Source organism: Equus quagga, chromosome 10, assembly GCF_021613505.1.
Source record: "Equus quagga isolate Etosha38 chromosome 10, UCLA_HA_Equagga_1.0, whole genome shotgun sequence".
NCBI classification, from domain to species: domain Eukaryota; kingdom Metazoa; phylum Chordata; class Mammalia; order Perissodactyla; family Equidae; genus Equus; species Equus quagga.
In genome coordinates this window covers 83,383,950-83,399,663 of record NC_060276.1, presented here as the reverse complement: position 1 = coordinate 83,399,663, position 15,714 = coordinate 83,383,950, and the positions used below count along the sequence as shown (strand labels likewise).

General features: G+C 50.0%; 1 protein-coding gene across 4 annotated transcripts in view; it reads right to left on the bottom strand.

Annotated features, from left to right (window-relative positions):
* Positions 1–62: 62 nt before the first annotated feature.
* Positions 63–15,714, bottom strand: part of OTUD5 (OTU deubiquitinase 5) — a 26,977-nt gene continuing 11,325 nt past the window's right edge. Inside the window, exons 2-9 of one of the 4 annotated variants that reach the window (XM_046672925.1) lie at positions 15,053–15,146; positions 7,411–7,475; positions 7,167–7,323; positions 6,920–7,068; positions 3,317–3,502; positions 1,619–1,820; positions 1,417–1,530; positions 63–1,134 (exon numbers count right to left, since the gene is read on the bottom strand). In XM_046672925.1, coding sequence (XP_046528881.1) covers positions 1,010–1,134; positions 1,417–1,530; positions 1,619–1,820; positions 3,317–3,502; positions 6,920–7,068; positions 7,167–7,323; positions 7,411–7,475; positions 15,053–15,146 — 1,092 coding nt within the window. In that variant the 3' untranslated portion in view covers positions 63–1,009. Of the gene's footprint in view, positions 1,135–1,416; positions 1,531–1,618; positions 1,821–3,298; positions 3,503–6,919; positions 7,069–7,166; positions 7,324–7,410; positions 7,476–15,052; positions 15,147–15,714 lie in introns of all 4 variants that reach the window. The other 3 variants (XM_046672924.1, XM_046672922.1, XM_046672923.1) reach the window with 3 other exon arrangements.

The following is a 15,714-nucleotide window of genomic DNA, read 5'->3' as shown; positions in this document are numbered from 1 at the left end:
CACCACCTCTGCCCAGAGGCACCCCCAACCCCCTGCCCCACACAGAACAGAGGTGCTCAGGGGAAACTGACATTTGGTTTTATTGTGCCAAGGACAATACAGATGGCGGATCTTGTCAACACCTGCAGGGCACGGGTGCCCCATCTGCTGAGGCAGCTCCCACTCCCCACACTCAAATCCTGGGTGGCGGCCATGATCCTCAAAGGTGCCCCCCACCCCGAGATTCCAGAGACTGGTGGTGGTGGAAGCAAAAGGAATGCAGCAAGGTCAGAGTTTCATTGTCCAAAGCCCACGTGACACCTGCCACCCCTGCCTCCCACCCCGGTTCACACTCTAGACCCTGCCCACCTCCACAGAGCTAGAGGCCAGAGATAGAAACCCCATCTTTGTGGCCCCTCTGTGCCACATGGCCTGCCTGCCCCCAAACCAGAAAGATGCCGCCTTCATAGAGCCAATGCTGTTGTCTACATCATTTTTGATTGGTTGATTTTATAAGATAAAAGTACACTTTAATAAAGAAAAAATCCAACATTGAAGGCTCAGACATTCTTGGGGTACTGGGAAGGGGAATTTCCCACTTCTTCCTCCCACCTCCCTGTGGAGGTAGGGTAACAAGTTTATCTGATCTTGGAAGGAAGAAGGGGCAGGGAGACTTTCCTCTGTCTGAATCTCTCTCCTCGGGGCTGCCTGGCTGCCAGGTAGTTTGTCTTTGTGTGCCTCTCGCCTACCTTCGGCACCCTTGCCCGAGTCCCCTGTGGAATGCAGGGATGGTGCTGTGCAGGGGGCAACAGGGCACGTCAGCTGGCGAAGAGACAGGTGATGGTGGTGGTGGCAGCAATGAGAGGAGGTGCAGGGGTGGGCCAGCCAGAGGGAAGTGGGGAGGAGGAAAAAGAAAGGAGAGAGGGAAGAAGGAAGAAGGCAAAAGGGAAGAAAGCCACAGAAGGTGGGGTGGCACCGGAGGGCAGGAGCGGTGAGGGTTGGGAGGCGGTCTCCAGTCTCTGGGTCTCCATCAGCTCTTGTCTGGGGGTGGGTCTCTGTGCACTTTGTTTTTCTTCATACTGTCTAGGTATTCCTGTTGGGACACGGCCAGCACCGATGCGAGGATCTCATCGTCATCCCAGTCGTTCAAACCTGCTGGGCAAGAGGAAGGAAAAAGGATGATGAAGCACGCTCAGCCTGTATTCTCCTCGCCCGTCACTGATCCTTGGCCCCTCTCACTCCTCTAAGGAGAAGGCTCCTCCAGGCCTACGAAACCCCACTCAGATCCCCTCAGGGACAGATCCCTTGGGCCTGAAAAATTCCCTTTTCTTGGGGAGATAGCCAAAGGCTCCAGAATCCCCCTCTCAGGACTTGCTGCTTCTTCCATCTCTCCCCAACTCCCAGCTGGCCCCTGGCCCCTAGACAGAGGAGGCTTACCAAAGGCGGAGGGGGACATCTGCTGAATGAGGGCTCGGCACTCCAGAGCAGGGTACAGGGACACGAGGGGGGAAGTAGCCCGGTCGGCCCCTGCTGAGAACTGGCTGCTTGTACCTGGGGCAGATGGACAGTCAGAGGCAAGGCCCAGGAACTAGGCAGTGCCTCCTAACCCCTGCATACTCCCTATCAGTAAGTCACTGACCTGGTGCACAGGGCGAAGGAGGTTTGGCAAGAGCTAAGACAGTGCTTGGGGAAGGGGGCTTGATGCCCAGCTCGGCATGCAGCTCAGGGTGCTCAGGTGATGAGGCTGAACTCCGCTGCCGTGGGGACCGGCTGGTCCACTCCTCCAAGCCACTGGAGGCTGCTGCTGTGGCAGAACTGCAGGTGGCGCTGGCTTTCCGGGGCTGTGGTGTGGGAGGAGGAGGAAGTAAGGACCAACACCAGTTGTGACCCTCCTCTGCCCAAATCCCTGAGGGCTCACTCCCTCCCGGAGTCCCGGCTAGGATACAGCCTCTGCGTAGGCCACCATCATTCCTGGTCACACAACGTACCACAGGACGAAGGTAAGCTCCTTAACCCTGCCTCATACCATTAAAGCCAATCTGACAGGAAACCTGTTAGCTCCGCCTTCGAAACAGATCCACAATCTATTCCCTTCACAGCCCCTCCCTTGCCAGCACTGTCCTCAGTCACCAAAACTACTGTAGTAGCCACCTCCTTGCTGGTGTCCAGCTTCCACTCCTGCCCCCTAGACTCCATTCTGCACTCAGTAGTCAGGGAGACCCTGTTAAATCCTAAGTCAGATCCAGTCCTTCCTCTGCTCACAACCCTCCCATGGCTTCTGCGTCATTCAGAGTAAAAGCCAAAGTCCTCACCAAGGCCCATAAGCCACTCCCCAATCTTGCCCCCACCACCTCTGACTTCATCTACTACAACATTCTGTTCAGTCACACTGACCTCCAAGCTGCTCCTGAATCACACCAGGTATGTGCTACCTCAGGGCCTTTGCTCTAGCTGGCCCTCTGCCTTCCCTGGCGCATGCAGTTAGCTAACTCCCTCACCTTCTGCAAGCTTTTGCTCAAATCTCACCTGCTCTGAGGCCTACCCTGACCACGTTATCTAATACTGTGAACTCCCAGCCCCGCACAGCCCTACTCATCCCCTTTACCTTGCTCTACTGTTTTCATCCATACTACCTCTCAACTAATTTATTCATTGTGTTCATTGTTTATTTTGTTCCACTCTGCAAAAATGTAAGCATCACAAGGACAGGGATCTGGGCCTGCCCAGCTCACCAATGTACCCCCATACACTGAGAACAGTGCCTGGCACAGACCTGCAATAAATATTTGTTGAACCATTACTCAGCTCTTGCCAAAATCTATAACCACTCTAAACTCCTTGTGATTCCTCAAATGCCCATCTTCCCTGCCCCCTCCCTGCCCTAAAAATTCAACATTCATGTGCAAAGACTGACCAGAGCCCCCATCTCCACTCGTCTCCCAGCCAGGGGCAAGGACCCCACTGATGTGTCTGTCTCCCTCAACAGACAGGGGATCACTGAGGGTGGTGCAGGCCAGACCTGATTTTACATCCTCAGCACAGGGCCTGGCACACGAGGACATTCAACAAAAGTTTGTCTCATCAATCCCACATGTCACCACCTCCCTTCCCTCACACTCCTTAAGAGCTTGTTCTGCACCAATGTTGAGAGTTCTAAGGCATAACGCCAAGACTAAGGCCAAGATGAGGTAGAGATGGGGCTGAGAGCTTCCTTCTCTGCCAGATGTCAAAACCGCTTAATTTTTTTCTGCCTATTTGGGGAGAGAGCCTGCTAAGTAATGGGCTCTTGGCCAGGCCAGTGACAGAGCCCAGGACCAACCTGGCTGGGGCCGCGGACCTGGCGGGCCTGTTTCTCCTGATCCCGCAGCCACTGCAGGTAGGATTCTCGAGCCACCTGCTCCTCAATAGCCTCATTTGTGGCCTCCCAGTCTGTGGCCCGCTTCTTGTCTTCCAGCATCTGCTGTTCAATCCATGACTCCTCTGATGTTTTTATGGCATTCTTCATCAGGGACTGCTCTGCAAACTGCAAGCAGGGGGAGAAGGAAGAGGCATGTGGGGTGATACTCTGAACTCGGTCAAGAGCCAGAACTGGCTCAGGGATGTAGTCTCACAGGCCCAGAAGAGAGGAGACAGGAAGGAACGCAGGTACTCTTACTAAGCATCTCTGTGGGCAGGCTGCCTATTCATCAGGGACTAGCAGAAGGCAGGCCTGGTTTGTGGGACCTGTCATTCCAACCTTCTACACTCAGAAGCCCTGCTCCCAACCCCAAGATGCCTCAACTGAAATATTAAGTCTGGGGCAGTCAGGTACCCTTCAGCCTAGGCCAGAATTTAAAGAGGCCTCACCCAGCGATGACTCAGTTTCATAATGCTGAGGCCTTCCTCATCTATGCCCAGATGGGACAAGGAGAAAACTTCACCTGAGAAGTTAGTTAGCTGTGTGTGTGCAGGGCAGAGGGAGCATTTGGGCATTTAAGGGATGAGAGGACAGTATCAGCATGGTGTGGGATGCTGAGCTGTGGGACACTGTATGGGAGTGCTCTTTGTCAGGCTGTGTGATACAACAGAATTTTAAAAAATGAAATAAAAAATATCACAGCGTATACCAGGGACTAAGTATTGTTCAATGAAACTCAACATTATTTTAATGCACATAGGCACACTACACACCAATGTGTGTGCGCACTAAGCAATGATGTAAAATGTAATTTTTTACCTACGGGTAACAGTCCAAAAAGTATTTAAAACTCTATGTTAGAACAAGCCAATTTAACAAATGGGCAAAAAAATCTAAACATACAATTTCACCAAAGATGATATACAGATGGCAAATAAGCACATGAAAAGATCTGTCATTAGAGAACTGCAAATTAAAACAGAGGTCCCTATCAGTCGGAGATATCAGTAAGAACTGTAGCTTCCTGTGTATACAGATGGTTACATATAGAAATGTTTCTAGATATGTGTATACACACCGATTAGTATACACACATATTACTATACACATATATATCTCCTTGCTCTGTCAGCTCAAAGGACCTAGAAGCAAGGGCACCCCAGCATCAAGGAGCACACTCAGCACCTAGATCTTGGTTTCTAATACCATTCTTCAATAAAAGGAACCAGGACTCCCTGGAGAAATGGCTGGTTTTAGAACCGGGGCAAGAAGTATACAAGATGAGCCTGGAGCATCTTGTAGTGCCAGAAAGTAGGGAAGTAATCAAAACAAACAAAACAAATTTTTTTACAAACCACCACCACAATGATGGGAATATGTCACAGAGATGCAGGAACCAACTAAGAGAGCTCCCAATAGTCAAAACTGGAACAACTGGAGCATCAGAATAAAAACAATATTGGATTACAACCCAAAATATAAAAGTGGAAAATAAATACCTGTGAGTCTATATTAATATAAATGACTGAATAAATTAATAAATGGGGAACAAAAGACAAATCTCCCTTGTAGAATAATTCCAAATAATTTATGTAGATACTCTGCCCTCAAGAGATGAAGCATAACCCCTACTTCTTAAGTGTGGGCTGTACATAATGACTTCCTTCCAAATAGTACAGTATGGAAAAGGGGTTGGGGTAAAGAGTAATTTTATAGTGGAGGAAACCCAACAAACACTACTTTTGCCAGATGATCAAAGTCAACATCAACAATCATAAACCATGTTCACAGTACATACTGTTGAAATGATGTGATGAGAATGGCACTTTACCAATGTGATCTTGCTCCCTAAAACCCATAACTCCAGTCTAATGATGAGAAAAATATCAGACAAATTCCAGAAATGAAACATCCTACGATATGCTTGACCAGTACTCCTCAAAACTGTCAAGGTTATCAAAAACATGAAAGTGTGAGAAAAGGGAGCCTAAAGAGACATAATGACTTCAGTTAGTAATAATGTATCGAGGGGCTGGCCTGGCGCGCAGCGGTTAAGTTCCCACGTTCTGCTTCTCAGCGGCCCGGGGTTCGCTGGTTCAGATGCCGGGTATGGACATGGCACCACTTGGCACGCCATGCTGTGGTAGGCGTCCCACATATAAAGTAGAGGAAGATGGGCACGGATGTTAGCTCAGGGCTAATCTTCCTCAAAAAAAAAAAAAAAGTATCAACATTGGCTCATATATTGTAACGAATGTTACACAGTCATCTGCTATGTTAATAGCGAAACTGTGTGCAAGAGGGAGGAGGATATATGGGAACTCTGTATCTTCTCAATTTTTCTGTAAATCTAAAACTATTCTAAACAATCAAGTCTATAAATAAAAAAACAAGGCATTTACAATTTTAAAAACAGGAAAAAGAAACGACAGCTCAAACCACAAAAAGTCATGGATGAATCTTAAGTGTATGGTGTTATGTGAAAAATATAAACACTCCGAAAAAACTATGTACTGTATGATTCAAATTATATGACACTCTAGAAAAGGTAAAACTATAGAATCTGTAAACAGATCAAAAGCAAAAACAAGGAAATTCGGAGAAACTGTCACAGCCAAGAGGAGCCAGGGAGACATGACAACTAAACGTAATATGGTATCCTGCATGGAATCCTGGAACAGGTAAGATCATTAGGGAAAAACTGAGGTAATTTGTATAAAGCATGATCTTTAGTTAATATATCAATATTGGTTCATTAATTGCGACAAATGTACTATTTTAATATGTTAATCAGAGTGCAGTATATGGGAATTCTCTAATCACAATAATTCTGTAAATCTAAAACTGTTCTAAAATTAAAAGTTTATTTAAAAAACAAAACAAAAATCCTATGTTGGAGGGTGTGTTGGTGTTAGGGTGTGTGTTTCCTAAAATGAGGCAGGGGCACTTTCTGTTTGTAGGAAGTGAAACCTGAATACAAGATATCAAAATCCCCAGCAGATGACTGTTTATGAGAGAGATAATGAGAATTTGTCAGTGTGTGCTGGGAAAATCTACTGCCACCTTCTGAGCACCTAATAGGCACCAGGCTCAGTGCTAGGCGCTTTCTGCCAGCCCAGATTACTTGTATAATCTGCTCTAGATCCCATAGTCAGTAAGTGGTGGGGCCAGGCCTGCACTCCAAGTCTCTGTGACCACAGCTGTCTATAACTGCTGAGTTTCAGAGGAGGATCCACGAGAGTGCCAAGACACCCAGAACAAGCCCTGGCTTACAGCTCCCAAATGTGATTCCATATCCCAAAATGCCAACCTTCAACAGGCAGAAAAGATGGGTGGAGCCAGATCAGACAGACAAACGGAGACCACAGAATGAGCCCTGACAGATCACCTTGGGTAACTCCCTAATTTTACAGAGGTGTGACCTCAGGACCAACTCAGAGAGCAGACAGGATGTTTCTGTGGGCTAGGGGCAGAACTGAGACCCCAAGAAAGGTTGTTGGCCTCTATATCCAGTAGCTATCCTGGGCACGGTGACCCGCTTACCCCTGGTTTGAATGATGGCAGGCCCAACCCCACACCAATGGTGGCCTTGTTGGGATTCACCACTGAATTGTAGTGGATATTCCGATGATAGCTGACACGGATGGGTTCATCCTCGTTTTGATGGATCCCATGGAATGTGTTGATGGGTTCTGCAGAGAAAGAGAAGGAGGGAGTATCCACAGTGGGAGATGTAGGGCGAGCTTATACCAAGTGCAATCAGTCGCTGACCTACCCACCACAGAAGTACCTGTGCTGTACTGGTACACCTCCACAGGCCGGTTGTACATCTCTGCCATGGCCTGCATCTCAATGTGGTTGCCATGGCAATTGTTTTTCCGCTTCCGGTTGATGTAGGTGGTGAAGTCTTCTGTGACATAGTTGGAGAAGTAGTCAGCATTCTTCATCTGTAGAATAGATCAGAGGGTCAAGGTCTGTGTGGGGAGGAAATCCTCCTACTCTGCCCCCACCCCAAGGCCTCTGAGAGGTCTCACCAGATAGTCCATGCAGTGCTTTCGCACAACCTCATGCATGTCCTGGTCTCCATACACCTGGTCAGCTGTGGGGACAGAAGAAAGGAGAGGCTGGGGTCAGAGCTGCCACCAGAGAAAAGTTAAGAGTCACAGATCAGCCTTGAGAGTGGAGGGCTGGGGGCCAGGGAAACTCCCTTTCCTACCCCAAGGCCTGGCGAGTTCTTGGCCTTGTGGGGTAGAATGGGATCATGGAAAAAGAGGAAGGCAGGGATAGTCTTTAAGAACAAGCGAGTACAGGTGAGAGGGACACAACCACAGGCCTCTTGGGCAGATGACTTTGTCTAGGGCTTACCCGGCCACTCAGGCAAGTCAACAAACATTTAAAGTCCCATAAGTGGCCTCAAGCACCATCAATTCCACATCCCCCCCTTTACTCTTCACATGAGGAAACTGAGGCTCAGGGAGAGTTTATGGCTTGACCAAGGTCACAGAGAAAGTCAGTGTGTAATAGATTCAAACTCCAGAATTCAGTTTTCCTGACTCCTAGGAGTCAGCATGGCCTTTCTAGGTGGGAAAAAAAAAGGAAAGAGAAAAGAAAAAGAAAAACAACTGGGCTCTAAGCCCGGTTCTGTCAGGTACTAGTGAGCTAAATGACCAGAGGCAAGTGACCCAACTGTTCTGATCCTCATATGCCTCACACGTAAAATGGGAACAAGCTAGATAACTCCCTGGCAGCCTTTTGTGGGACTGAGATAATGAGTGTAAAGTGACTGGCTTGGGACAAAGCAGCCACTCAGTAAATCAGAGTCCCCTTCCCTGTACTGCGGCCTGAATGTGGGGCACTGTGAAGGTGACAGAGTAAAATCCTGCCCCTGCCCGCAAGCAGCACATAGTCTAGTAAGAGAGAAGACACACTTGCACCTAACTTAAGCTTAATTCACGAAGGGCAGCCCGTGGCCCAAACAGTCCAGGCGTCATGGGGTTTTGGTCAAAATAAGACCCAGCTCCCTCTGCCTTGCTTGAGGATCTTCACACACGCCATTCCCTTTTTTCAGGACGTTCTCTCCGTCCTCCTTGGCTGCCTACTTGTCAAACACCAATGTGTTCTTTAATACAGTTACCCACCCTCCCCACCCTCTGGGGCACCTCTATCACCAGATTCATCAAAGGTGTGTACAGACTTCATCTGCCTGACACACTGGGCTCCCGCAGAGGGTAGTTCACACCCAAGGCCACTCCCAGCTCAGGACCTGATACAGTGCAGGAAATCGGGAGCAGTTTGCTGAGTGGATGGATAGGCTGGGGGAGCCAGGGAGTCTTCTCCCTAGGAAATTTAAGTGGGCTTGAAGACGAGGCACGCCTGATGTCCACTGGCTAAGACGAAGAGGGAATTTCCCTTTGTCTCCCCGGAGGACCGTTGCTCTGATGGGATCTCCCTGGGGCACTGGGGCAGGGTCAGGTCCCGTAGGGAACACCGCAGAGTTCTTCCATGACAGCCAGTCTACCTCTGTGAAGAATCGCCAGAAGAACGCCTTCGCTGCCCTCCCCTTCCCTCCCTGGAGGGTTCTGTGAGATAAGGAGAAAAAGGCTGCTCTGAGAGAGAAAACGGGGCCCATGCCTGTCTCACGTCCTCTTGGAGGTGCAGAGACCTGAGGGGGAGGGGGGGTTGTGAAGGCGGGAAGGGGTAGCCCCTTCACCGATGTAAACAAGGATGTGGGTTCTGTGGCCACACTCTTCCCCACCCCCCCAGTGGCACTTCCAGCAAGTCACATGCCCTGCGCACAGGCTGGGGGCCCCCTGCTGCTGTCTTTCTTAGAAGCCAGGACCACAGAGCCTGCTGTGGCTGCCGGAGCTGCTTGAGGAGCTATTTCTGTAAAATGAGCTCGGGGTGCCGAGGAGGCAGTGCTGTTAGCAGCTGCAGTAAACAGGAACTGAGATGGGAGCGAAGAGGTTAAATAGGGGTTGGCCTGCCAAGCTGAGGGAGGTGGCTGAGATGTTCCTAGGGAAGGGTCAATTGGCATTCCAGGCCTGGGAGATAGATCTACCTGGAGCTAGATGCCGGATGCAACAAAATGGGGGAAAGAGGGGAGACTGTGGGACAACGAAGGGAGCTGGGGGAGAACCCTATCCATTTCCCTGCCATTTATCCCTCCGCCTGGCAGAAAGGCTCTGCTGCCTCCTAGCTGTGTGGAATCGACAAGCCCTTTAACCTCTCTGGGCCGCAACGTCCTCATCCATAAAGTGGGGAGAGTAACTCTTCTTCCTCTCACAGGGGGCTGTCAAGACTAGAGGTGGTGGTTTACCAAACACCTGATGCATACTAGGTGTTCAAGAAACGGGGCTCCGTTTGTCATGAGGAGGACGATGACTCCTTCAGATAGCTAGCTACCCTTCCTCATTTCTGCTGCACTTCCTCAGCCAGAGGAAAGCCCCAAACTCAGAGTCTAGGCTGTCCCTCCTTGTGTAGGGAGGACTGGCTATCTACCTTTACCGAATCCAAAGGTCCACAGGCCTACCTTCTGTGCCCGTAGTTCAAATCTTTAGCAACCAAATTAACATCAAAATCAATAATACAGGCTTCATAAAACACAGTCCTTAAGTGTGGGCAAGGTATGATCTTCTCTACTTATCTGTAAAACATAAAATATCACCTTTTCTCCTTGATTCTAAGACGCACTGATAGGTGGTTATGGTACATGTCACAACTTTTGCAGGGGGGACTCACCTCACTGATTCTAAGAAGTATTCTAGTTTGGGGATCACTGATATGGAAGAAAATGCACACCTCTGAACCAAGGAAAGAGAGCAATAGTACCTCCCCAACGAGGGAGAGTAGAAGGATCTTTTCAATGACAAGTGGGAAAAACGTCCAGCGCAGGGCTAAGAACAGAGGAAGTCCTCACTGAGGAAGTGCTTGTCTGACTTTGCTAGCCCCACCTATGTCCTCCAGAAAGCCCTCCTCCTCCCAGAAGGTTGGCACATGGGACTAGGGGCTGGGCTGGACTTCCCGGTGGGGGCTGAGGTGGGGAAAAGGGCCCAATGGACCTGCCGAGGTAGGGGAATTCAGAGAACTTGTTTTGATAGAAACTGAAACTCCTCCTCTTGCTGACGCTGCACTTGTGGGCAATCTGCACCTGCTCTCCCCTCCCAGAGTCCAGCTGGAAGGGAGTCCCCCACTACCTCACCTCTGTCCCCAATCCAAACAGGGCTCGGAAATCCTCAGTACAATGCTACAATTGGTTCCACCAAGGCCTTTTCACATTCCAACTCATTCCATCCTCACCTAAAAAAACCCTACTTTACACAGGAGGGATACTAAAGGTACAGAAATGCAGCACAGCTGGCCCAAGGTCACACATTAGGGAGGGTGAAGGTGAGGCCAGGATCTCAAGGAGTAACTGGTGACTTTAAGCATGGATGCCGCAGGTGACATTACCACCATCGCCAACCCAGCTATGACCTTAGCCACCTGACTCCCCGAGGGCAGGCCTGATCCTGTCTGCCTCAGTTTCCCCACCAGCACAAGAAGAAATCAGTTGGAACCCAGGAAAGGCCTAGGAATGGGCAGCGATTACAGATATCAGGGGCTGTATCCCTCACTAGGGCCACAGAGCTCAGCATGAAGCTTACCTCCCCACACCCCACTTCTATCCTTTCTCTGAGCATACAGAGACACTAACACAGAAATGCACATGTGCACAGGCACACAGTTAGCAGATCCTGCCAAAGATGTTCCGTGAGGTCAAATACTCACACAACGACCCTCATAACTACAGAGAACTACTACATTCAACAAGTAGATGCCCTTACTGCCAACCAGGAAAGACTGAAGGCTGGACAAGATTCGAGGCTGTACAAATTGAGGACCCTGCCACCTCCTTCCTAGCCTTCACCAGGAGTGGGTGGGAGGGGAGAACAGCTAATAGTTCTAACAGACTTGCTCCGACCTCCCTCTCCCCTGCTACCTGGGGGAAGGTCCCCCGAACCTCTGTAAAATCCTTCCTCCTCAGGTTCCCCAAAATGTACTATTTGCCGAGGAATTGTGTGAATAAGCAAGATAGGAGAGGCTGGGCTATCTAAAGGAGTTTAAGTACAGGGCCCTACCATTTGTTTTAGAGGCACCTGGGAACTGCCTCTCAACCAGGCTGCTGCCTGTCTGCCTGCTGGAAGAGCCACAGCAAGTTCTGCTGCAGACAGAAAAGGAAGCTTGGCGTCTGCAGGGAATCTAAAAACAAACCACACAAATGTGTGTACACACAGCAGCAGGAGGAGAGGGACCTGGTCCGTTCCCCACTTCCCTCCTGGCCCCACTGAGGAGATGAGCCAGGAAAAAGGCCTCACCTATCAAGCAGCTGCGGTGCACACATGGCCCGTGGCCCCAACTACCCCAACTGGCACATACTCAGTGAGGGGAGACAGCAGGACTTGGCCCCCTTGATAGCCTAGTCTCTGAGATGCCTCAAGGATTCCTGAGGCAAAGATGGGAAAACTGAAGGAGGCAGGGCAGAGAGGCCAATGGAACTTTGTGTACATGGTGGCCCATGGGAATCTTCCCCTTCTGGCCTGGCTCAACTTCAAACACCGATGTTCTGACACTGGCTGTGTCATTTAGACAAGAGGCTCCTGGCTTTCTCTTGAGGCCTCAGTTTCCCCATTTATAAAACAGTCAAAATTGATCTAAGATCCATCCCTCTGATGCTGATGGTCCGTGTTCCAAGACCAAAAGGCCCAGCACAGTGGACCTAGCTAATGTTTCTGGACCCACTGCTGTAATATGCACAGCCCCAGCTGCTTCCCCATGGCCCATGCAGACACAAACACATGTGGCCTCCACTTTGCCCACAGAGGCCAGAGCCAGGGCCAAAGGTTTTTGCTGAGTCAAAACCATATGGGGAGAGGGAGGGAGAAGAGATGCAGACTCACGTTTCCAGGAGGAGGTTATCTGAGCATAGCAGAGGCAGGGCGGACCACAGGATACCTCTGGGACTCAGGTTCCCACTTCCACTCCACCCAAACCTTCGCTGATACTCTTGAGTCCCCAATAGGGCATAGTGGGAGAGATTTGGGCACAAGCAGTGGGTACTGGTTCACAACCAGGACGTCCAGACCTCAGAGGGTAGGAAGCCACCTGCCTCAGGATTCCCAACAGTAGAGGGCCAAAGGCTCCTAGTTAGAGGAAGTGAGGGCCAGAGAGGTCAAGGAATACAGCTGACATCACCCAACTAGTCAACAGCTAAGAAACTAGGGCTTTCCCAGGGTCATAGGAAGAATGTGTCCTTTAGACACCTCTGGGTCCCCATGCCAGCTCTGCCACTAATAACCCTGAGCATATCATTTCCCTTTCCCAAGCCTCAATATTCTCATGTCTCAATTTTGCAGATGAACCTGAAGCACCGAGGTGAATACCTAGCAAACAGTCAGGGGTCGAGGAACAACGGAGTGGCCTCTAGGTCTGCAATGCCCCCCTACAATTCCAACCCTCAGTTATGTGCTCCTTTCACTATTCAATGTGTGGCAGGAAGTTAGAACCTGAAGGCCTTCTCACTAGAGCCTAGGGAGACTACCACCTGTCCCTGTCCAAGATAGGCTGGAAGCAGAGAAACAGCAGAAAGCCTAAGGACAAAGGCCCCTTCCTAGGCACATGTCTTGTGCACTCTGCCCCAGGGAAACCTCCAGATGAGGCCTAGAGACCCAGGGGCCATGTACTTCTGGGGAGAGACCATGGGGCTTCTCAGGTTTTACAGAGAAAAGCCAAAGGCAGCCCAGTCAGGGGAAATGGGCAGCCATAGTGCTGATAGGGAAAGGCCTTCAACCTGCCATGGATAGCTCTTCCTGTAAGCTCAGGCCCCTTTCTGGAAGCCCCAACGGGGAGGGAAGGGTCAGAGGGTGTCTGGAGAGAACAACTAGATGGACCCACATGCAAATATTGCTCTTCATATGGGTTACTACACAAGCCAAGTCCTCACTAGCCCCAAGGTTTGCTTCAAAGACTGCCCAAGACCCCAGTGCTCCACTGCATTCTCTGACCCTCACTCCGCCAGCAGCCCTGCTTACCTCACATCCCGCCTGAAGTCTCAGCACAGGGCCTAGCACCTAACAGGCCCCCATCTATTCTTTCTTTGCCTTCCCTTGGTCCAAGATGCCCCCAAAATCCAGCTCTTTCTCTAGGAAATGTTCCAGGGAGAACACAGACTTGAGCCACAGGAGTAGGAGGGCTGGGATTTTCCCCAGCCCAGAAGAGTCCATGCCTGAGCCTCTTCTGCTTGGTAGAATGAAGAGGCAACTGTTCACCCCACCTAACTTTCTTTCACCCATTCAACAAACGTTTGTGGCTCTGAGGCACCACGGAGAACAGCATTCAGGCTTTACCAATGCTATTGCTCCACGAGGGCCTACTATGTGTCAGGAACTAAAGGGATTTACTGAAGTAATCTCATTTAACTATTACAACACTGAGTCTTTTAGCCTCCTGTTACAGATGAGGAAACAGGCTCAGGACAGAAGAGCTGCTTGCCCAAGGTCACACCAAGAATCAGCGCCACAGCAGAAGTAGAGTCTGAGTCAGTCCAGGCCCCCAGTAGACACCAGGGGTACCCACAGACTAAGGGAATAGCAGACCCAGAAGGGATTCAAGGAGCTCGTCAGAATCAACACCATTTCACAGATGGGAAAATGGAAGTTATGGGTCAGGGCCCGAACTAGAACTTGAGGCTTCTGACACCTAGCTCAAAGATCCTAACTGAGGGCACTTTTCCTTAGTAGATATCAGAGCCCCAAAGGGAAGATCAGACCACACTCCCAGCTTCCCCTGGACACTAGCACAGGACCTCACTATTGCTTGTTGGGTCACAGATTCAGAGCCAGAGGGGCCTCAAGGATCTAGCGCAGACTCAATAGATGGTATTAAGGAATCATTAATTTTGTTAGGTACAACAATGGCATTTTGGTTATGTTAAAAAAAAAAGCAGAGAGAGAGAAAGAGTCCTTATCTATCAGAGAAACGTACAGAAAAATTTACAAATGAAATGATCCAATGTTGGGGTTTTGCTAAAAAAAAACTCGTTTCAGGAGAGTGAAAAAGAGTAGGCGGGGTAGTGACGAAACAAGGCTGGCCATGTGGTGATGATTATTTTGAAGATGAATGATGGGTACACACAAGGGTTCGCTATTCTCTCTACTTTTGTGTAAGTTTAAAAGAATTTCTATGATTCCAGGGTGACAGCAGTGTGCTGTGGTTGAGCATGGGCCTCAGACTAACCTAACCCAGACTCCGACTCCCGACTCTATCATGTACTATCGGACCCTGGGCAAGTCACTCCCCAGTCTCTGAGCTGCTTTTCTAATCTGACAAATGGAAGCAAGAGTTCCTACGCTTACCTAGCTCAGGGGAGAATTAAAAAGGGTTTCCTGTAGTGCCTGAGTGATCTGTCCCTAAGTAACATTATTTTCTTTAGCACTATTATGGCTGTTATTATTACTCTCACACCACCACACTGCCTCACGACCGAGGGCTAGAGGCCAGATGCTAACTTGAGGCTGGGGCCTGGAGTTCCTAAAAGACCAGGTAACTCTGCCTCCAGCGCTGTCTCAGGGCTTACTCCCGACGACTGGGACACAGCTCAGGGGCAGCCCTAGGCCCTTGAAGGCTGAGGCAGAGACTCACCGACAGCCCGGAAGAGACAGGCGCCGTCCTCCTTCATCTGCTTGATGATGAAGCCCTTCTTGTCTCGCAGGGCTTTTTCAAACCAGTGCTCCTGCTGGAGGGAAGAGGTGGGGGTCAGCAACAGGAAAAGCCTGTACCCCCTCCCCAGGGCCCTGTCCTCGAGCTCCTGAGGGGCCCAGCTGACTGGCTGAGAGGACACTGAGCAGGGTCAAGTTCTCAGCCCTGCTTAACCATTCTGTGCATGTAGAGCAGGAGGAGATGCTTTCTTCTAGGGAATCAGTCATGGTGTGAGCAGAAGACTTGCTCCCAGAGGGGCTCCAGCTGCCCTGAGGGCAGAGGTCCCATCTGCATTCTGACCCCCGCTGACCATGCTGGGAATGCAACACTGGGCCTTCCCCTAGGCAGCCAGAGGCCCAGACCTGGCGAGTACCTGGGTGGGGGAGAACCTGGCTCTACCTCAAGGAATTTCACCTAGCTTCTTGGGGTAGGAGAGATGTTGAGGAGGGAGTGACTGGCAACAGCCTAGATCCCAAGCCCTACATATAGCTAGGGAATTCCAAGATAAATTGTATAAGGCAAAATATATGCAAAGTATGATCTCACTTGTGATTGAACACGTTTAACATATATGTATATGCATACGTACAGAAACACACATGCAC